This window comes from Bos mutus, chromosome 3, assembly GCF_027580195.1.
Source record: "Bos mutus isolate GX-2022 chromosome 3, NWIPB_WYAK_1.1, whole genome shotgun sequence".
In the NCBI taxonomy this organism is placed as follows: domain Eukaryota; kingdom Metazoa; phylum Chordata; class Mammalia; order Artiodactyla; family Bovidae; genus Bos; species Bos mutus.
Genome location: NC_091619.1, coordinates 51,759,276 through 51,781,079, shown reverse-complemented (window position 1 = coordinate 51,781,079; position 21,804 = coordinate 51,759,276). Strand labels below are relative to the sequence as shown.

At 39.1% G+C, this 21,804-nt stretch overlaps 1 protein-coding gene across 5 annotated transcripts in view; it reads left to right on the top strand.

Moving 5' to 3' along the window:
- The first annotated feature begins 7,273 nt into the window (after positions 1-7,273).
- ZNF326 (zinc finger protein 326) overlaps positions 7,274-21,804 on the top strand; it is a 34,937-nt gene continuing 20,406 nt past the window's right edge. Inside the window, exons 1-5 of one of the 5 annotated variants that reach the window (XM_070367716.1) lie at positions 7,274-7,629; positions 10,098-10,142; positions 18,030-18,065; positions 18,162-18,273; positions 20,373-20,778. In XM_070367716.1, coding sequence (XP_070223817.1) covers positions 7,614-7,629; positions 10,098-10,142; positions 18,030-18,065; positions 18,162-18,273; positions 20,373-20,778 — 615 coding nt within the window. In that variant the 5' untranslated portion in view covers positions 7,274-7,613. Of the gene's footprint in view, positions 7,630-10,097; positions 10,143-18,029; positions 18,120-18,161; positions 18,274-20,372; positions 20,779-21,804 lie in introns of those variants that run through there. The other 4 variants (XM_070367717.1, XM_070367718.1, XM_070367719.1 and 1 more) reach the window with 4 other exon arrangements.

The following is a 21,804-nucleotide window of genomic DNA, read 5'->3' as shown; positions in this document are numbered from 1 at the left end:
TGTCTCTATGTCTATTTAGAACACTCAGACCAGCACTGTAGAACATGTGCTTCTGCAGCTGAATTTTGACTATATTTGGTGTGTGGCGCCCTCTACTGGCTCTCCCAGGGTTGTATCTTTTTTTTTCTATTCTTAAACTTTGTGTTTGGGTCCTAGGTGCCTCAGATGGTAAAGAATCTGCCTGCAATGCAGGAGGCCCGGGTATGATCCTTGGGTTTGAAAGATCCTCTGGAGGAGGGACTGGCTACCCACTCCAGTATTCTTGCCTAGAGAATTCCATGGACAGGGGATCCTGGCAGGCTGTAGTCCATGGGGCCACAGAGTCAGACACCGCTGAGCAACTACCACTTTCACTACTTTTTCAACGACTCTACAGAAGGGTGTTCAATTGCATGTGTGCACGTTTGATTTTTGCATGTCTGTATTTTTATTAATATGTGTTGCCTTAGTGTAGAATTGAAGCTACCTAAATTCTGAATTTGATTGTGGGTCTGTTTCATTTTTATTTATTCCACAAACATTTTCGAGTCTACCAGGGGTATTGTACTAGCGGTCTGGAGAAGAGCTGAAATCTTCACCTTCAAGTGGCTCATTATCTATCCTAGGCAGGATCACCATCTAACATGCTTTGGCTATTCCAGCAGAAGAAGCTGACTCCTTAAGGACCCTTGTCCCTGCTCTGTCTAGGAAAATCAGCCTTTTAAATGGCATGCACAGTTTTGAGAGAGACAGGTGTGGCACATCCAGGAAGAAAGAGGAAACCTTTCCAGCAAGGCAGATCTACCAAGTCGATTCTGGCAACTGATTGCCAGATAAACAGATGTCACAGACAGCTTGTTCTTGATTTACTTAGGGAATTAAAATTTATGATGGCCCATCACACATTAATAGATAAAGTGAGTAGTAATAATTCAGAGGCTTATTTGAGCCCCTGTAAGGGAATAGACCTCATTTTCTAGAAATGTAAACTTCATGTAATATGTACCCAAGGAAGGGAGGTAATTATTACATTTTGAAAGCACTTTTGCATTTAAAATTTTACCTCCATTTGGGGGGAAGGAAATGCCTATGAAAAGAATGGACTTTTTCTAATCTGAGAAAAGCCAAAAGCATAGAACAAAGTGAGGAATTTCTAAAACACTCATGATCACCTCTTTTGATTTGTAGTTTCTTTGACCACACTATGTACAATGATGCAGATGATACATTAGCAAACTCCTCTCCTCTCTTTTTAACCTGAGAACCTGGATGATGACATTGGGCCTACAAAGTTGACTCCATACACCAATGGACACAAGCACAACTATAAAATATTTATGATGAATATTAAACAAGTTTATATAATATATATATACATATATTATGTAATATATATGTATACATATATGTATATATAATATAAAGAGCCAGACATCCTGGAGTGCATAGTCAAGTAGGCCTTAGGAAGCATCACCACGAACAAAGCTAGTGGAGGTAATGGAATTGCAGTTCAGCTGTTTCAAATCCTAAAAGATGATGCTGTTAAAGTGCTGCACTCAATATGCCAGCAAATTTGGAAAACTCAACAGTGGCAACAGCACTGGAAAAGGTCAGTTTTCATTCTAATCCCAAAGAAAGGCAGTACCAAAAAATGCTCAAACTACCGCACAACTGCACTCATCTCACAGGCTAGCAAGGTAATTAATGCTTAAAATTCTCCAAGCCAGGCTTCAACAAGAAGTGAACCATGAACTTCCAGATATTCAAGCTGGATTTAGACAAGGCAGAGGAACCAGAGATCAAATTGCCAATATCTGTTGGATCATCAAAAAAGCAAGAGGGTTCCAGAAAAACATCTACTTCTGCTTAATTGAGTACGTCAAAGACTTTGACTCTGTGGATCACAACAAACTGTGGAAAATTCTTTGAGAGATGGGATTACCAGACCACCTTAGCTGCCTCCTGGGAAATCTGTATGCAGGTCAAGAAACAACAGTTAGAACTGGACGTGGAACAACAGATTGGTTCCAAACCAGGAAAGGAGTTCATCAAGGCTGTATATTGTCACCTTGCTTATTTAACTTATATGCAGGGTACATCATGTGAGATGCCACACTGGACGAAGCACAAGCTGGAATCAAGATTGCTGGGAGAAATATCAATAACCTCAGATATGCAGATGACACCACCCTTACGGCAGAAAGTAAAGAGGAACTAAATAGCCTTTTGATGAAAATGAAAGAGGAGAGTGAAAGAGTAAGCTTAAAACTCAACATTCAAAAAACTAAGATCATGGCATCCGGTCCCATCACTTCATGTCAAACAGATGGAGAAACAATGGAAACAGTGAAAGACTTTATTTTGGGGGGCTCCAAAATCACTGCAGATGGTGATTGCAGCCATGAAATTAAAAGACGCTTGCTCCTTGGAAGAAAAGTTACAACCAACCTAGATAGTATATTAAAAAGCAGAGATGTTACTTTGCCAATGAAGGTCTGTCTAGTCAAAGCTATGGTTTTTCCAGTAGTCATGTATGGATGTGAGAGCTGGACTAAAAAGAAAGCCGAGTGCCAAAGAATCGATGCTTTTGAACTGTGGTGTTGGAGAAGACTCTTGAGAGTCCCTTGGACTGCAAAGAGATCAAACCAGTCAATCCTAAAGGAAATCAGTCCTGAATATTCATTGGAAGGACTGATGCTGAAGCTGAAACTCCAATACTTTGGCCACCTGATGGGAAGAACTGACTCACTGGAAAAGACCCTGATTCTGGGAAATATTGAAGGTGGGAGGAGAAGGGGATGACAGAGGATGAGATGGTTTGATTGCATCACCGACTCTATGGACATGAGATTGAGCAAACTCTGGGAGTTGGTGATGGACAGGGAAGCCTGGCATGCTGCAGTCCATGGGGTCACAGAGTCAGACATGGCTGAGTGACTGAACTGAACTGATACCTAAGAGTATGAAAAAGTAGCTAGACAAAGAAGTAACTAATGAATTCCAACTAAAATTCAATGTTACTAACTGCTATTAAGGTAACATAGAGGGAAGGGGATTCTTACTAAGAAGGAGGGATTTAAAAAGAGATAACATGGATACTGAACCTTTAGAATGGCGGAGGAGAGGAAACATAATAGATGCAGAGAGAACAAGATAAGCAAAGGCATAGAAATGTGAAAATACATGACTCTCATGAGGGACAGCAGATGATCCTATGTTGTTGGAGCAGAAGGTATGTAGGTGGAGGGTTAGGAGATGAAGAACAAAGGTCCCTGGGTTCTCAGAAAGTCCACTCACCTGGCTCTTCTCAGGTTCTGGAGAGTGTGGGATGGTGGGGCTTCTCTGACAGCTCCCTCAGGATCCAGTCTTAGATGTGGCCCCTCATTTCCTCCTTCTCCCTGAAGTCTTTCCTTAGTCTCAGCCCACACATCCTTTAACCTCTGCATTTAAAAACCCCTATTCTCTTTTTTTCCCCCAAAGGACTCTGCTGGTCTGATCTTTACTAACCGTGTATCTCTTGCGAAATAGATGGAAGATGAAACAATGTTAAGACTTTGCCTAAAACATTGGCCCCTCAGGGTAAAAATCTGAGCCTAGCAAAGCCAGAAAAGACCAGATAGCCTAGCTAGACTCTGGGGAGCAGGAAAGAGATAACAAATAGAGAAAACTATGTTTGGCACATAGCTGGTGCTTAACCAAGAGTTGTACAATAAATAATTGCTGTTGTTGTCATTTAGTGCTAAGTTGTGTCCAGCTCTTTTCGCTACCGTGGACTGTAACATGCCAGACCCCTCTGTCCATGGGATTTCCCAGGCATGAGTATTGGAGTGGGTTGCTATTTCCTTCTCTAGGGCTCCTCCCAATCCAGGGATCGAACTTGCATCTCCTGCATTGGCAGACGATTCTTTACCACCTAATTGCTAGGGAAGCCCAAATAAATGAATTAGGGAATGACTTGATAGTCTCCTGAGTATTATGGAGTACCTCAGGTATTGCCACCTGCCTCTGCAAGAACACTTTGTATTAGGGAAGGAAGAAGGAAGGAGGGAAAAGATCCATGTATTCTGGTATTTCCTGGAGTTATGAGTTTCTGATCTGGCAGTTTTCTCTTTCAGGGAAATAAGGGGTGTGTGTGTGTGTGTGTGTGTGTGTGTGTGTGTGTGTGTGCATGCGCACATATATGCACATGATTCACGAAGTGACCCAATATTTATTTTCTTCCACTCATGCCAAGACCTGAAGACCTTGGATTATAAAATCACTTCTTTACTCTGATAACAAGAAAAAAAGGTAAAAGTCTCAGAGAGAGCTCAGTTTTAATTGTAAAACTTATGTGCTTGGCACTTAGGGTACCAACAAGACTTGGATCTAATCTCAAAAGGCTTTTAACGTGGAGAGACATAGTATTTGATGCAAAGGAGATAGTGCTAGAGCAGAGGCTGTCCCAGGAAACTTAGAGGAGTGGCTTTTAATAGAGCCCAGGGCCTTGCTTCTTATTTCAAGTATAGTTTGACTGCCAGCAGCAGCATCTCCTGGAAAATTGTGAGAAATGCAGACCCTCCAGCTTCAACCCAGACTGACTGAACGTGAATCATATGCACATTAATATTTGAGAAGCACTGGTCTAGGGGCAGGAGAAGGCAATGGCACCCCACTCCAGTACTCTTGCCTGGAAAATCCCATGGACGGAAGAGCCTGGTAGGCTGCAGTCCGTGGGGTCCCGAAGAGTCAGACACGACTGTGCGACTTCACTTTCACTTTCATCACTTTCATGCATTGGAGAAGGAAGTGGCAACCCACTCCAGCCTTCTTGCCTGGAGAATCCCAGAGACAGCGGAATCTGGTGGGCTGCCATCTATAGAATCGCACAGAGTCGGACACGACTGAAGCAACTTAGCGGTGGCAGCAGTCTAGGAGCAGGGGTGGGATGTGAAAGTGTTCTTAGAGGAAATAAGTTTTGAACTGTTTTGAGCATGAGTAGGGTTAACCACGGAGAAGGCAACGGCACCCTACTCCAGTACTCTTGCCTGGAAAATCCCATGGACGGAAGAGCCTGGTAGGCTGCAGTCCACGGAGTCGTGAAGAGTCAGACATGACTGAGCAACTTCACTTTCACTTTTCACTTTCATGCATTGCAGAAGGAAATGGCAACCCACTCCGGTGTTCTTGCCTGGAGAATCCCAGGGATGGGGGAGCCTGGTGGGCTGCCATCTATGGGGTCACACAGAGTCAGACACGACTGAAGCGACTTAGCAGCAGCAACAGCAGCAGCAGCAGGGTTAACCAGGGGGCTTCCCAGGTGGCTCAGTGGTAAAGAATCTGCCAGTCAAAGCAGGAGATTCGGGTTTGATCCCTGGTCAGGAAGATGCCCTGGAGGAGATGGCCAGCAACCCACTCCAGTATTCTTGCCTGGGAAAGCCAATGGCCAGAGGAGGTGGCAGGCTATAGTCCATGGGATCACAAAGAGTCAGACATGACTGAGCAGCAGAGAGAAAACCGTAAACAAAAGTTCAGAGTCATGAAAAACTATTGGGGTGTTTTGGGAACTGTACGTAGCTTAAAATTGCCAATCAATAGGGAAAGAATAGGGGAGAGAGGAGGATGGAGAAATGCAGGAAGGTGGCAGGGTAGGCAGAGGCCAGACCCTGCTGGTTGTGCTTTATGTTAGAAGCTTTGCCTTCACCTAATCTGTGATAGAGATGCATGATGCGTTCAGATTTGCCTTCATATCACTGAGGCCCTGAGGAGCCTGAGAAGGTCAAGGTGGAAAGGCAGAGAAATTACTCAGGAAGCCATCTCAACACTTTAGGAGAAAGATAATGAGAGTCTAACTCAGGTAGTGCAGTGAATTGGAGATCACGGGAAAACTTATTAATAAGACATTTTAGGAGGTAATAAGCAGATGAAAGACTTCAGTATGGATTGAGGATGAGAGAATGGGAGAGGGCTGAGTCTTGACTGAATTAGTAGTGGGTGGTTGCTCATGATGCCACTCACACAGCGTTATTCACAGATGAAAGAATAAAAGAAGATAAACAGGTTTGAGGAAATTATGAGTTCAGTTTTCAACATGTTCTGCTCTGGTGAATAGAAAACATGCATAGGAGGGGAAAAAAAAAGAAGAAAACACTGTAAGGGTGGAGAACTGGGTGAATCAATGAGGGTGGAGAAGGAAAGAGATGAGGAAGGAACAGTGGCCTACCCAGATCTGGGGCTGTGCTCAGTCGTGTCCATGAACTATAGCCCCATGAACTGTAGCCCGCCAGGCTCCTCCGTCCATGGAACTTTCCAGACAAGAATACTGGAGTGTGTTGCCATTTCTTACTCCAGGGAATCTTCCCAACCCAGGGATCAAACCCGCATTGCTTGTGATTCCTGCATTGGCAAGTGGATTATTTACCTCTGCACCACGGGGGCTATAGTCATACACCTTAGTATACCTGTGAGTTTTTCCTTAGTCATGTTTCCAGAGACTGTTTCCTTGGAACTTGGTTCTGGAAACTCATTGGACCTCAAAGAAGGGCCAACGGCTTGATTCATGATTTCCTATCCTGTGATCAACTCGTCATTGACACGATTTGCTCTATGAAAAAATATTATCTAACCTGGAGTTCAAGCGGCTCCACGATTAGAATGACCAAACAGTTATCTTTTCCCACATTGTCTTATGGGCGAGTGACTTTTCCCACTGTCCTCAACACTATTTCCAAAGTGACAATAATACAATGCTGAGTGATACTTGCTCAGTTGTGTCCAAGTCTTTGTGACCCCATGGACTGTAGCCTGCCAGGCTCCTCTGTCCACGTAATTCTCCAGGCAAGAATACTGGAGTGGGTTGCCATTTCCTTCTCCAAATACAGTGTTAATATGTATCAATATGTGTTGATATGTGTTTGCCTGTGGTTGTTCTTCAAGTTCTGGATGACTCCTTCCAAAAATCTTCCCTTTGTTAACTTTTACAACACTTTCATTTTGCACCTTGAAATTCAGAACTCGACTGTGTTCTGTCTTGGATCACACTCGTAACTTTCCTATTTAGCAATTTGTTCTCTGCTCACAGCGGTCTAAAAATATCCTGGCCTTCTGAATCTCCACGGCAGAAACTCCATAAGGTTTTTTTTTTTTTTTTTTTACATTTTCCGATCAGTCATTATCAGCCAATAAAAAGGGAAAGGTCGGCACGTGGTATATTAGTTTGGGCAGGGGGAAGGTATTCCAAGCAGATCCTTTCGCTCTTGCCAGAATCAAACATGGCGGGCTTCAGCCCGACCTTCCAGAAAACCCGGCTTTCTTTCCCTTGAGCCCGGCCAGTCTTTGGGGCTCCTTTTTAACCTTCCTTACCCCTCGGCGGCTCCGAGAGGGTCAGCACCTGGGAGCGTGACAGCGGACCTGCTTCCCGCCCCCATTCGAGGGCCCGCCCACCAGCCCGCGCCAGCCAGTCGCGGGCGGCGCTGCGGCGGCTGGCAGCGCCGGCCGGGCCCGCCCCCGAGCCTCGCTGTGGCCTGCGGCTCCCGGGCCGGTAGCGCCGCTCTTGGTCGCGCTGACTCGTAGTGTGGAACCGCGGGTCACGGGTGCTCTTCTCCGGCCACAGATTAGCCAAGCGCCGCCGAGGCCGTCGGCCCCGAGCCTCCGCCATGGACTTCGAGGACGGTAAGCGCGGCCTCTGGCTGGTCACCGCGGCGGGCGGCAGGCGGGGTGGCCTGCCCCCGGGGTCTGTTTACCGTCTCAAGATGGCCGTGTGGGCTTTGTTCTGCGGGCCTAGAGGCCGTCCGCCCGCCTGCCCGCCTCGGGCCCGGTGCCTGGAGTCGGCCTCGGTGGGGACCCGCACGGCGGGTCGCCCGGATCGCCCCGCCCGGCGCCCGCTGCGGCCCGCGACCCTGAATTCCGCTCCGGCCTCGGCGCGGGGAAGGAAGCTCCCAGAGCGCCGCGGCCTCCGGAGTCCCCAGATCGGCCCCCGCCCCGCTGCGAGCAAATTGCCAGGAAGCCTCCAACTTCCCGTTCTGGGCGAGAGGGCGAGCGGGCCTCCCCCGCCGCGGCTCGCGCTCGCCAGATGGGCAGCGAGGGACCCAGATCATCCTTTTAGTAAATCCCCAACTCCAGGTTACTACTCGCCCGATAGGATTTTCTGAGGCTTGTTCATGATCGTGTTCCTTGGTGTCTTAGTTTTTAAGATGAGTTTAAAGGGCGTCTGTAAGTGATTAAGTATAGTAGATCTCTATCCAGAATGGAACATTAAGGTATTTCTGGTTAGCAAAGTGGGATGTTTATCCGCCAACAAACAGTGCCCGGGCGTTAATCCCTAAATTTAAAATGCTTCTGTGAACCAAAGCGTTTTCTCTGGACAGTGTGTTAAGTTAGTCAAAATTCTGGCACAGCATCACGTGCCCTTCAAATTCAGACCTACACACAGCCGCCTGGGATGGACTGCTGTTTAATTAAATGAGCAGTACCTTTCGGTCGTCTCTTACTCCAGTTCTTTATACCGTTTCATACGCTCACGAAATAAAATTAATTTGGTTTTCATATTGTCTTCAAATCTTGCCCAACTTTTATAGTGATTGGTGTCAGGGTAAGATGAGTACGTAATGACAGCATTAGGGAGACATGAAAAGGGATGTGAATAAACTGAATTTAGTCCTGAGTTACCGGGCGTTTCTGAATAAAATGGCTTCACTAATTAGTCGTAAGCCTCTAACCCAACCAAGAACATTAACTTTGAATATGCTGAGCCTGATTAAATGATCTTTTGACCTTTGATTTGATTTCATGCCTCAAAGAATTAAAGCTGCTAAGTCTATCAAAGTGAAGTCGCTCAGTCGTGTCCGACTCTTTGCGATGCCATGGACTGTAGCCTACCAGGAAAGTCCATGGAATTTTCCAGGCAAGACTACTGGAGTGGGTTGCCATTTCCTTCTCCAGGGGATCTTACCGACCCAGGGATCGAACCTGGGTCTCCCGCATTGTAGGTAGACGCTTTACCGTCTGAGCTACCAGGGAAGCTAAGTGTTTGAAAGGGGACTGGAATAACCTTTTGTGGATACTTTTAAATTACTTTGAAATAGGAAGTTCAGATATTAACAGTAGCACACTCTAGTGTTTGTTTTAGTTGAACTTTGACTCATTTTGATATCGTTACCTTTAAACTGAATATTTGAAATGCCAGAGTTGGGAATGAATTTTAAAAATATGTTGCTGTGTTTTCACACTAAACTTTGGTGACAGTACCAACACCCAAGGTGCAGCAGAAACTACCAGTGTGGGAGGAGGGAGTGACGGGAATGGTCCCCTCCCCCCATGAAGGAACCCATTGTCTTAGTATGTTTACTTTTTATTAGCACCATCTGCTCACAGTTCTAAACAGTGTGAAGCATAAAATTGTAAACAATGTCAGTGATAAAATGTTCCCTCTCTCATGCTCCCTCCTTACCCCTACTGCTTTATCTGGGGGATGGAATTTGCCTGACAATATGTTGAACTCTAATCCTGTATAGTGTAGTTGGAGTCTATTGTATCCAAAGGACTGCTCTGTTAAATTCCTATTTGTTAGTAGAATTAACTAAAGGATTTAACAATTGCCAAATTAGTTTTGACAAAGAAATTATGATCTTTGGTGATGATGCCACATCCTGGATAGAAATAGCACACACAGGTGTACACATATATGCATGTGCATTTCTCAAATAAGATCTTGAACTCTTCAGAAAGCAAATTAAGTGCTAAGAGAAATAGTAAGTTGGGAAAAAAATATATAGAATAAATTCTCACATGTCCCTGTTTTTTGCATTGTTTGATATATAATTTATCTGCCTTCCCTTTTGTTATGCTGTGTAAATCAGTACTGGATCTCCTTTTTTGGCTGTAATTATATATCAGGTTTTATTAACTAATTTTTACATTACTATGATTTGGATGATAAACCTGCCATTTGGGGAGATAGTGAAATGAAAGGGATATATATTTTCCTCTATGAATTATATATAATTATTAACGCCCTGTTTTTGCAGATAGCTGAGTTAATGGCAGTTTAAAAATTGTGTTTGTTTTTAGTAAAGGGGTATATAATTCAAGATTTTTGCTAATATTGCACTAATTCCTTTCTGTTAAATGTGTCTTCATAGATTATACACACTCTGCTTGCAGAAATACTTATCAGAGCTTTAATGGTGAGTATCCTCTTTCATTTGATCTAAAATACATTAAGGGAATGCATCTCAGTTTTTTGTCACCCATCTTAAGTACCAATGTAAAAAGGAAATTCTGCCTTGTTTCAGTCATTGTTTAGTCTTTGGATGTGTTAGTGTTAATGTTGTCATACTATGTATAGTATTTAAGTTAGGAAATTTGGAATCAGAAAACCTTAGGGCTATTCAGATTTGTTTGACTCTTTATTTGAATTCTGAGTTCTTTATTCCAAAAGACCCTGACTGTATTGAGTGATGAGTTATAAGAAACTAGCTGAGTTATTTTTGTTGAATTAGAGGCTTTGGTATTGAGTAATGTAGATTAAGTGGATTATTGGCTTGGTTTTATATTGCTGCTTTCATAATTCATTTTGACCTTGTTTTTGAGGTCATTTGCTTTAATGTGTCCAAATGTGTTAGTATATTAAGAGCTGTCTAGAGCATATAAGGGAGAAGGCAATGGCACCTCACTCCAGTACTGTTGCCCGGAAAATCCCATGGATGGAGGAGCCTGGTAGGCTGCAGTCCATGGGGTCGCACAGAGTCGGACATGACTGAAGCGACTTGGCAGCAGCAGAGTATGTAAAGAAGCGTTATCAATATAAGTATAACATCATAGTGACTAAAGAGCTAGATAAAATCATGACATATACAGAATACAATTGGGGTGGAGTTTTGATAAGTTAGATTAGAGTTAAGGATTTGCCAGACAGGATAAGAACATAAAGAAGAGCATGGAACAGTTTCAAGAGGTTATAAAAGCATTATATGAAGGACCCCAGAGAGTGGAATTAAATTCCGTGATTGCCAGAAAAATGCAACTTTCAACTGTTGTACAGAATGTAATATATTCACAAAATAAAACTGAAGCAAATGTACTACTAAACAAAGAAGACTGTGTCATTTCATGAGAATAATTACCATGCAGTTAATTGTTACTTATCATCTGTAGGAATTTAGAGAAACTTCAAATTTGATGTCAGCTAAAAAGGTTAAACATATAGGTATAGTCAATATATATTGAGTGCTGGAAAACATATTTTTGAGCAGGAGAGTGATATAATAAAGTTACCAAAAGAAGTTTAATTTTCATCCACATGTAGGTTATATTGAAAACTGGAAAATTATCAAGTTTCATAAATTCAGGTGTAAGAATTTTACGCCTTGGGAGGTGATGACAGTAATTTTAAAAATATTAAGCCGTTTCTTGAGAAAGTTGGCAGAACTTTCAGGCTGCCTAGTAGTGAGTAGAAAATTGAGAGGGATGCATAAAAATGAATCCAGGATTGGAAACTGGAGTGAGCAGGACTAGTACTTTTACCAAAAAGATTTGGAATGATAGAAGGCCATGATTTCCATTAGTATGTACCAGAGAGTTGAGTTTATGCCTAAATATAGGGCTTTGAAATACAGAATCATAGAGGGTCAGAAGTTTATTTTCTTAACATACAGGATTGCGGAAAAAAAAAAAAAAGCTTAAAATATTTCTGTCACTGACGTTATGACCTTCTTTTGAAAACACGTGCATTGAGGTGTAGTGGACATCTAACATGCTAGTTTCAGCGTAACGATCCCATGTTTGTATATGCTGTGAAATGATCACAACAGTAAGTCTGGTAACCCTTGATCACCACATATAGTTTTCCTGCAATGAGAACTTTTAAGATTTATTTTTCTTAGCAACTTTCAAATATGCAATACACTATTATTAACTATAGTCACTATGCTGTATATTACATCCCCATGACTTATTTATAACTGGAAGTTGTTTCCTTTCGACTCCCTTCACCTGTTTCAACCACTAACCCCTTCTCTGGCGATCACCAGTCTGTTCATTATGTCTACAAGCTTGGATTGTTTTGCTTTGTTTTGTTTTGATTTTTTTTAAATTCTACATATAAATGAAATCATACAGTTTTTATCATTCTTACTTCACTATTTCACTTAGCATATGCCCTCAAGGCCCATCCATGTTGTTGCACATGGCACGATTCCATTCTTTTTCATGGCAAAGTAGTAATCCATGTATATACATACATATATCCATGTATATACATACATATATATCACACTGCATCATCTTTATCCATTCATCTATTGATGGACACTTAGATTATTCCATATCTTGGCTATTGTAAATAATGCTGTTGTGAAAATTGGGGTGCATATATCTTTTCAAGTTAGATTTTTTTCTAACAGTTAAATGTTAGACTTTTTTTTTCTCTTAATTTTAGTTCCAATAGTGGTTTTCATTTAAGGGTGATTGTTAGACTCCCCTGTGGAGCTTTTTCAAAATGTATCTATTTAGGTCATTCTAGTCCTCTTGAATCTTAATTTTTAGGGTAAATGGTCCCAATTGTGTCAGCTTTAAGAACTATTGATACTTTGAATCATTTTAGAATGCACCTCTGGTTAAAGAACACTGCTTGACAACACTGAGGGCTGAGTTATCTACATTTTATAAATGAATAATTTATAAAAAATTATTTCAGGGATGTAATTTGACTTCATTCAACAGATATTTACTGAGTGAGTGTTTTGTATTAGATAGTGTTATTGGAGCTGGCAATACAGTAGTGAATGAAATGGACAAATATTCCTGCCTTTGAAGTGTACAGTCTAGTTGGGTGAAATAGTAAACAAGAAGTAATATTTATTGTATTGCAGCAATTGCTTAGGAGAATAATAACACAGGACAGCTTTGTGTGTGTGTGTGTTACAATTTTAAAGAGATTAGCAAGGGAAAGAATCGCTAACAGGGTAACTTGAGCATAGAGTTGAGGGAGATGAAGGTGCAAGCCATGCCATTGTCTCCATTTCCTTCTTCTTATATAAATAGACAAAAAAAAGGAAAGCATTTCTGATAGAGGGAAAGCAGGAACACAGGTAGGGCTGAGTGCATTGTGCTTCAGAGTGACTTAAGAAAATGGGCTTGACTACAGCAGATGATTTTTGCTGAGTGATCTTAAAACAGGGTTAGAATAGGGAGGTGTATGTAGCCGGAAGTCAGTGAAAGCAAAGACAATTTGCTTAACACACAAGAAGTAATAGAAAGTGAAGACCTTAAAGAATTGAGGGTGTGAGCAACACAGATACAGAGGAAGAACATTCCAGGCAGAGGGAATAGTAGGGGCAAAAATGGGTGTATACCTGTTGTACTCTAGGAACAGCAAGGGACCTAGTATAGCTAGAGTGAAGTGAATAAGGGGAGATCACAGATGATGAAATTAAGTGGAAATAGATCAAGTTAAGAGGTGATGGGAAAGATTTATCAACTTTGTCTCTGTTGACATTTTGGACTAGATAATTCTTTGTTGTGGGGGAATGTCCTATGCACTGTAGAATGTTTTAGGAGCATTCTTGGTCTCTTGTCATTTGATACAGGCAGCACCCATTACTCATTTTGGTGACAACCAACAATGTTTTCATTGTTTGACCCCCTCTGGGGGTCAAAATTGCCCATGGTTAAGAACCACTGATATAGGGTCTTATAGATTATCTAAAGGCTTGTTTACTTGGAGTAAGTTCGGAAGCCATTGGAAGGTACTAGGCATTGAACATAATTTAACTTGCACTTTAACAAAATTCTTCTAGCCATTTTCTTGAGAATGAACAGAAAGGTTGCAGAAATGAAAACAGGAAAATCAGCTGAGGGGCTGTTGCAGTAATGTAGGTGAGATATGCTGGTGGCCTGTACCGTGATAGTAGTGTGGAGGTGATAAAAAGTGGTCTCATTTGCTACTTAGTGTTACCCAACTTGTTAGTTATTTTGATCATGTCAGTTGTTTTTTTCATACTACTCCACACCTCGTGTGATTTAATTATAAGTGAACTTAACATTTGTTGAGCTTATCATTTATGAAAAGTGAAAGTGAAAGTTGCTTAGTCATGTCTGACTCTTTGCAATCCCGTGGACTGTAGTGCGTGGAATTCTCCAGGCCAGAATACTGGAGTGGGTAGCCTTTGCCTTCTCCAGGGAATCTTCCCAACCCAGGGATTGATTCCAGGTCTATCACATTGTGATTCTTTACCAGCTCAGCCAGAAGGGTGTAATCAAATCAGTAGAGTAGATTTGATTTAAAATATGTCAGATTAATTTTGAGTGAATAGCTTTCTTATTTAATATATATTTTATTCAGGGATAATTGATGGAATGCTAAATATGTCAGATGTATAACAGTGTTTCACAATTTTTGAAGGTTATACTGCAGTATTCCTTGTGTTGTACAGTATATCCTTGTTCTCATTTACTATTAACAGTAAAGATATGTTATAGTCTTAATAACTTTATTTTTAAAGTGATTTTTAAATTCATTCAGTAACCTGGAAGAATATAGTTTATATGTAAATGGTCATGGTCCTCTTATAGACTCTATCCCTATAATCAACACTGATTATATGCAGTACTTACAAAGACTTTTACTCTTTTCCTTTTTAACTAACTGATTAGTGACAGTACTATGAACAATAAACCAAAAGACATTCTGTGTAAAGATAGCTCTATTAATCTTTGTGTACTCTCTAGTGCCTGGGAAAAGGTGAGTGTTCCATAAATGTTAGTAATTTATGACTTTGTAGTGAAGTAAAAATATACAGAATCAAAAAACTGAAGGATTTAGTATCCAAAGGCAGCCTCTGCTGACTGAAAATAGAAATTAGCAGAAATAGCAATTTAAGTTTTTTTGTTTTGTGTACCTAACTGAACCTAACTCTAAAATTACTTTTTAATACTTTTTAGAGGAAAGCTTTTTATTTTGAAGTCTTCATCTTAATGTCGAAATTGTTCTCTGTTTGAGAGTTATGAGCAACTTATATTGTATACTTATCAACTCTAAAGACAAATGACTTTTATTAGTCTGAAACTGTTATCTGATGTGGTAGACACTAGTAGACACTAGCCATGTATGACTATTGAGTACTTTCAGTGTGGATAGTCTGAATTGAGGTGTGCTGTCTTAATATGAACTTGATTTGAAGTCTTAGTATAGACAAAAAACATTTAGAATATCTCATTAGTACTTTTTGTATATTGGTAAACTTTTTGTCATTAAAATCCATTGGTATGCCTTGTACTTTGAATGGATCTTTTTATGATGTGTAATCCTGTAATATCAGGTATTAGTTATTGGAAAAATACTGGTTTATAGAGTTATTCAGATTTTTCAAATATTGGCAGATTTTATTGTAGAAATTAAAAAGTTATATTCAGTAATACCAGTGTCAGTTTCATCAGAAAAGCCTTTTAAGTATTGGGAAACTGTCAAGCTCAAGTTTTAAATTTTAATTTTCACATGAGTGCTTGAATTTTATCTTTGGCAACAAGTACTATCACTTGTTTTCTTTGAAGTGACAGTTCCACTTCATTTTTGAGAAAGTGTCTGCCAGAAGCTCAAGTCTGAAAGCCATAGTTTTTGAATGTCAGTCTTTCCTTTTAGTAAAAACAGTATTCCTTGTAAAAAATGGCTAATTCAGTGGCTTTTCCTAAAGAGAACTATGGCACTTAATGAAACTTTATGCAGTGATATGCAGCAAAATTGCTTTATGTATACTTTCCATTTTACTATCCAGAATATCATAAAGTATACACAAAGGTCATGATTTAATAAAATTGCCAATTTTTACTTCTTCATCAAGGACATTCTTTAAGTGAAGATTATTTTATTGTTTTTATTATCTTTTGTATTTTATTTTTTTACTGCAAGTGTGTAATACAACTATCAATACTAGTGTGATCTAGTGTCACTGCCTTGATGTGTACTATAGCAAAAACTGTTTTACCAACCAGTGGTTTTGTATCATCAATGCAAAAAAATTTTCATCACTGTGAAAAAGGCAAATAATGTTTTAGTATCAATAATGTTTATAAAAATAGTTTGACTTTGTGGATCCCCTGAAAGGGTCCTGGCAACTAGTGGTCAACAGGCTATTGAAACCTGCAGGCCTGGGGTACATAAAAAACTAGTAAAAAAGAGACCCTGACCACAGACTAGTGTACATTTAAAGTGAGGTCACAGGACTTTCCTGGAGGTCTGGTGGTTTAAGACTACACACATCTACTGCAGGGTGCATGGATTTGATCCCTGGTTGTGGAACTAAGACCCCGCATGCCGCGTGGTGCAGTCAAAAAAAAAAAAAAAGATTAAATAAATGAGGCCACAGATAGCAGAATACTGTATAAGGCAGAGTATCATAAACACCATGTAAAAACTACAGACTTTTGCAGATATTCAAAAGAAAGAGATAATCACTTGAGACAACATCAGTAAGGGTTCGTATTTGAAATGGACTTTAAAAAATTAAAGAATTTCAATAAGCTACTATTTGGGCAGTAGAGAGAGCATTTCATGTAGAAGCAACAGTGCGAAGCTAAAGTGGTGGATATTTATAAGACTTTGGGAAAATCATTTCATCTTTTTGGTTCCATAATCTATCAAATGAAAAGGTTAAATTTGATCATTTAGGTTGCTTTCAGGTTTAAAGTTGCAAGATTTTGTTGTTAGGACCAGAATATTTATGTAATTATGATTTAAATTTAGTGTTTTTTAAAAAATAAAAATAAATGTACTTGCTTTGTGTATACTCTTAGTACATAAAACTTGGAGAGGGTGATAAATGAAGACTTTTAAAGGACTGTATAGGAAACACACTCTAAACGGTTTTTAAATTTTTTCAGTTTTATAATCATAGTAAATTCATTTTATTACCTTTTTTGTTGTATTTTTCTTTCATGTGAGAGGTGGGGATGTAGATGGAATTGTAATAAATTGTAATAAATTGTAATAAAGGAATTGTAATAAAATACACTTAGTGCTTTGATTATATTTTAATTTTTTTAGTGTTTACATTGCTGGAATTCACATTCCTTCTCTTTATTCAAAGTATTTGAGGATTTAAATATTTGAGTCATTATTTATATGCAGCGTACCACATAATGGCCCCATTCTGATTTTACTTTTTAAAAATATCTATTTCAATTAGTGTATGAACTGATGTCAATTGGGCAGATTTAAAATGAGGCTGCCTCGGATTTTTAGATGTTTTGAGAGGAGTTAGATGCAGAAAGGAGAAGGCGATGGCAACTCACTCCAGTACTCTTGCCTGGAAAATTCCATGGAGCCTGGTAGGCGGCAGTCCATGTTGGTCGTGAAGAGTCAGACACGACTGAGCAACTTCTTTTTCACTTTTCACTTTCATGCATTGGAGAAGGAAATGGCAACCCACTCCAGTGTTCTTGCCTGGAGAATCCCAGGGACGGGGAGCCTGGTGGGCTGCCGTCTACGGGGTCGCACAGAGTCGGACACGACTTAAGCAATTTAGCAGCAGCAGCAGCAGATGCAGAAAATGATACTATAAAATTTTCTTTCCTTTTAATATTTTAAATACCTTATTTTCTTAAGAATAGGAATTATTAACTATTTACCATTGTAGCACCTGACATAGGACCCTATGGTAGTATCCTAGTCATGTAAATATTGGCTAAATTGAAGATAATTTTAATATAGAACTTTTTAGTTGATGTTTTTTTTTTAATCAGGTCTTATTGGCAAATCTGATTTTTCAGTAGATTATATGACATAGGACCCTATGGTAGTACCCTTGTTGTGTAAATATTGGCTAAATTGAAGATAATTTTAATGTAGAACTTCTTAGTTGATACCTTTTTTAAAAAAAATTAGGTTTCATTAGCAGATCTGGTTTTTCAGTAGATTATAATCTGTATGGTTTTTCCCTCAGTGTCTAGTGTGAATTTAGCTAATGTTAACAATGAATTATCATTTCAGGTGACTGATATGAATATCTTGTGTTTTATACAAAGATTCCTGAAGAGAATGGTATTTTATTGACTTTTTGTTATTGACTGTCTTTTAGGAATGGATCGTGATTATGGCCCTGGATCTTACGGAGGTCTGGCATTCAAGGATATTTATCTAAAAATTCTTCTTTTGAGTGCCACTAAAGGTGAGCATCATTTAATTTTTTTTCTTTTTAAACTCTTTATAGGGATGGATCGTGACTATGGCCATGGATCCTATGGGGGTCAAAGATCCATGGACTCCTACCTAAACCAGTCATATGGCATGGACAATCACAGTGGTGGTGGTGGGGGTAGCAGGTAAATTGCTTCATCACTTGGCCAAATAAGTAGATGACTATAAGATTCTAGATAATTTAAGTATTCTTTAGGCATGTTGTGATATTTAAACTATATTTAGAACTGAATAATCACCTTAAATGTTTAAAGGTGTTAGTGGTTATAAAAACTGTCTTGGCATCATTGGCAGACATTACTTTAGGAAAACCTCAGGAAAACCATTATTTCATTATACTAGAGTAAGATTTTCTGTCTTTAGCAGTGACTTTTTTTAACTCCTTGTCAGTCAAAATGCCCTAAACAAATGATATAAAAATATTATTGGAAATATTATTTGTGAAACTTTTTCTTATGATTTTTCAAAAATGTATTCACTAATGTAGAGTGCTTTATAGAGTAGCAAAGCAGTCTTTGACTAGAATGAAGTTAACCAAATCTGTCTAGCAACACTCAATTTGTAAGAAACATTTAAGATAGTTATTCTTTTAATTTTAGTTTTAATGTGAGTTACAGGAGCATATTGTAATAATAAAAATATTCTTTAAATCATGTTTAGGTTGTTTATTGGCAGGTTCTACTTATGCCAGAAACACTTGTGGTCTAGACTAGGAGCTTTATATTAAAGCCATGAATGAGTACAGTATTTTTGTTTATTTTAATGCAGTATAGTTTTGATTGTACTTATGTTTCATTGTTGATGCTGTGTAAAGCTTAAACCTAGCTGAACTGCTGTAGGCTTTAGGGTTGACCACATTTTAGGCCAAGGAGGCGCAGAGATTTTTGAGGTGCAGAGATTCCTACGAAATATTGATATAAGTAAAACTAGTTAGGAAACTTTTTGAAAGTATTGTCCTTCTTCATAAATGGAAGGATCTGGTTTCCTTAAGGATGGATTGAATGATGCTTACTTTCCTTTTTTCTGCTTAAGTGTGCCATTATGGTTTATAGTAGAGAAAAATCAGGAAAATAGATCAACAATTTTGCTTATGTGATAGATGTTTTGAAAAATGTAGTTGAAAGGAGGAATGATTTTTATATGGTTACTAGGATTCAGAAGTAAAGTGCCTTCTATTTAGTGATAAATAATTGAAGTAATGTAACATTTAAATATTTTACTTTATCAGTTGCTGCCCTGTTACATTGTAAATGTAATGTGTGTGAACTATGTAGATGTTATAATTTATCTCATGTAATTGTGGGCCTTTATAAAACTATGTTGTAAGATAAGCAACTTTTGTAATCCATGCTTTGGTGAGAAGTATGATTTGTTTCTTCTGTTGACTCTATTAAAACCTTGTGGAGACTGTGTGCTCCCTTTTTTAGAATAGCTTTATGTGATAATTTCATGTGATAATAGGGAATAATTTTTCAAATAATTGAAGACATTATAAAATGTATTCTTTCTAATCTGCCTTGAAAATTCATATGCAAAGGGTATATATTGGTGGTCTTTTATGTTCTGTTTTATGTGCTTATTTTTCTAGATTTGTAGATTTATTAGTATACAAGTGAAAAGTGACTAAGAATTGATTATTAACGTTAACCAAAGTTTAGCAGGTTGTTAAATTTTATAACCAGATAATTCTCCCAATTTTGACTGCTGTAGACATAATGAAGCAGTTTTGTCATATAGATTATTGGGGGTGCAAAAGGATCTCTTCTGTGTCACAAGTAGCCTACATCCTTGTAGTCTTCAATTTGTGTCCCTATTGAAAGCCAAAATGTTGTAAATATTTTGTATTTTACAGTATTAGAGATGGGTTCAAAAGAAAGTTTGAGTAGTCTGTGAACTTTAACAAATGACTTTTTCCAAGACTAGGGCTGGGCTTAAATAATGACAGACAAATCTTTTCTAATAAAATAGAAAGCTGCCAAAAAGCAGATATTTAAGCTAAGGTTACTTAACTCAATTCATATTTAAACACTGACTCAGATAGCTTTCTATCTGGTCTCATGTTGAACTGCCCAGCCCTAATCAAGTGTGAATAAAAGTAGAACTGCAAACCAGTATGGTATAAATGAATTTTAGTTGATAAATGTCATCTGATAATTTGTCTTTTGAATTGTCTAACATTAGTAAGCTTACTTTTGTTTTTTCCCTCACTGTGCAACTCTTCCAGGTTTGGACCTTATGAGTCTTACGACTCCAGGTCTTCTCTGGGTGGGCGAGATCTGTACAGATCTGGCTATGGTTTTAATGAACCCGAACAAAGCCGCTTCGGAGGTAGTTATGGTGGTCGATTTGAGAGCTCCTACCGGAATAGCCTTGACTCTTTCGGAGGTAGAAACCAGGGCGGGTCTAGCTGGGAAGCACCTTACTCCCGTTCAAAATTGAGGCCTGGGTTTATGGAGGACAGAGGAAGAGAGAATTACTCTTCCTACAGCAGTTTTTCTTCACCCCATATGAAGCCTGCACCTGTAGGCTCTCGGGGGAGAGGAACGCCTGCTTATCCTGAAAGTACGTTTGGAAGCAGAAACTATGATGCTTTTGGAGGACCATCAACAGGCAGAGGCCGAGGCCGAGGAGTAAGTACAACAGAATCTTTTCAGATTCTTTTCACTAGTCACTCTTTTAAACCCTTTCAAGACCATGGTTTTCAATTAGAATAAACACTGTTCATCCCAGTGTATTTTGAAGCAAAAGCTGAGTCATAAGCATAATTTTTAGGTTGCCTGTAAAAGTTTTCCCAGTACCTCAGAAAATACGTGGCAGTGTGAGATGACTGTTCATATAGTTTTGCTAAATCTCCCTTTATTAAAAAGGTGAGGATATTAGGTTTGGTCTAAAAGGGGTTAAAAGGAGTTGCATTTTTCCTTGTAAACACTAGCAGTTTTGCTAGTGGGACAGTTCATGGATTATTTTAAAGGTAATGAACCCTTTTGGAGTTTCTGAGTAGGTTAAAGGTGCAATGTATGATAAAACGTATATACTTCGCTGCTAAACTCCAGCACATAGAATTTCTTCAAAGCTTCATATTTCACATTAAACACAAGAGAGACTAACAGTTGGTGATAGCTGAGGGTACTTTAGCCAGGTTTACATGGTGAAGAAGTTGATATGTATAGTAGATTGTAGATGATTTGTGGTCAGTATAATTTTGCTAACTCACTCTCTTACAGTATGTTCTGTTGCTGGGTGTTCTGTCTTACCTCTGTCACTAGTTTTACTATTGAGAAATAATTTCTTCCCTATAGAAACATGTCTATGGCTTCTTCCCAGGAAGTAATATTTTGTAAATTACTGCTTAAATGAATAAATATGCTAGTCTTCAAATATTTGATTTCAGGATATGTAGTATAAAGGTTATGCCTTTACATTCTTAGGTAACTTGACCGACAAGAAATTTTACCTAGGAAGTGTACATAGATTGTGGAGTTATTATGTAGTTTGATTTTATAAAGAATATTGTATTTTTGCCATCATGTAAGAATTGTTGGTTTGGTTTTTTTTTGAAGTCAGTTGCTCTTAATATTCTCTTTGCAGAGGAAAGTGCTTCTATTAAAAAAATGTAGTAGGGCACATATTTTTGACTGCTCACTAATCTTTGGTAC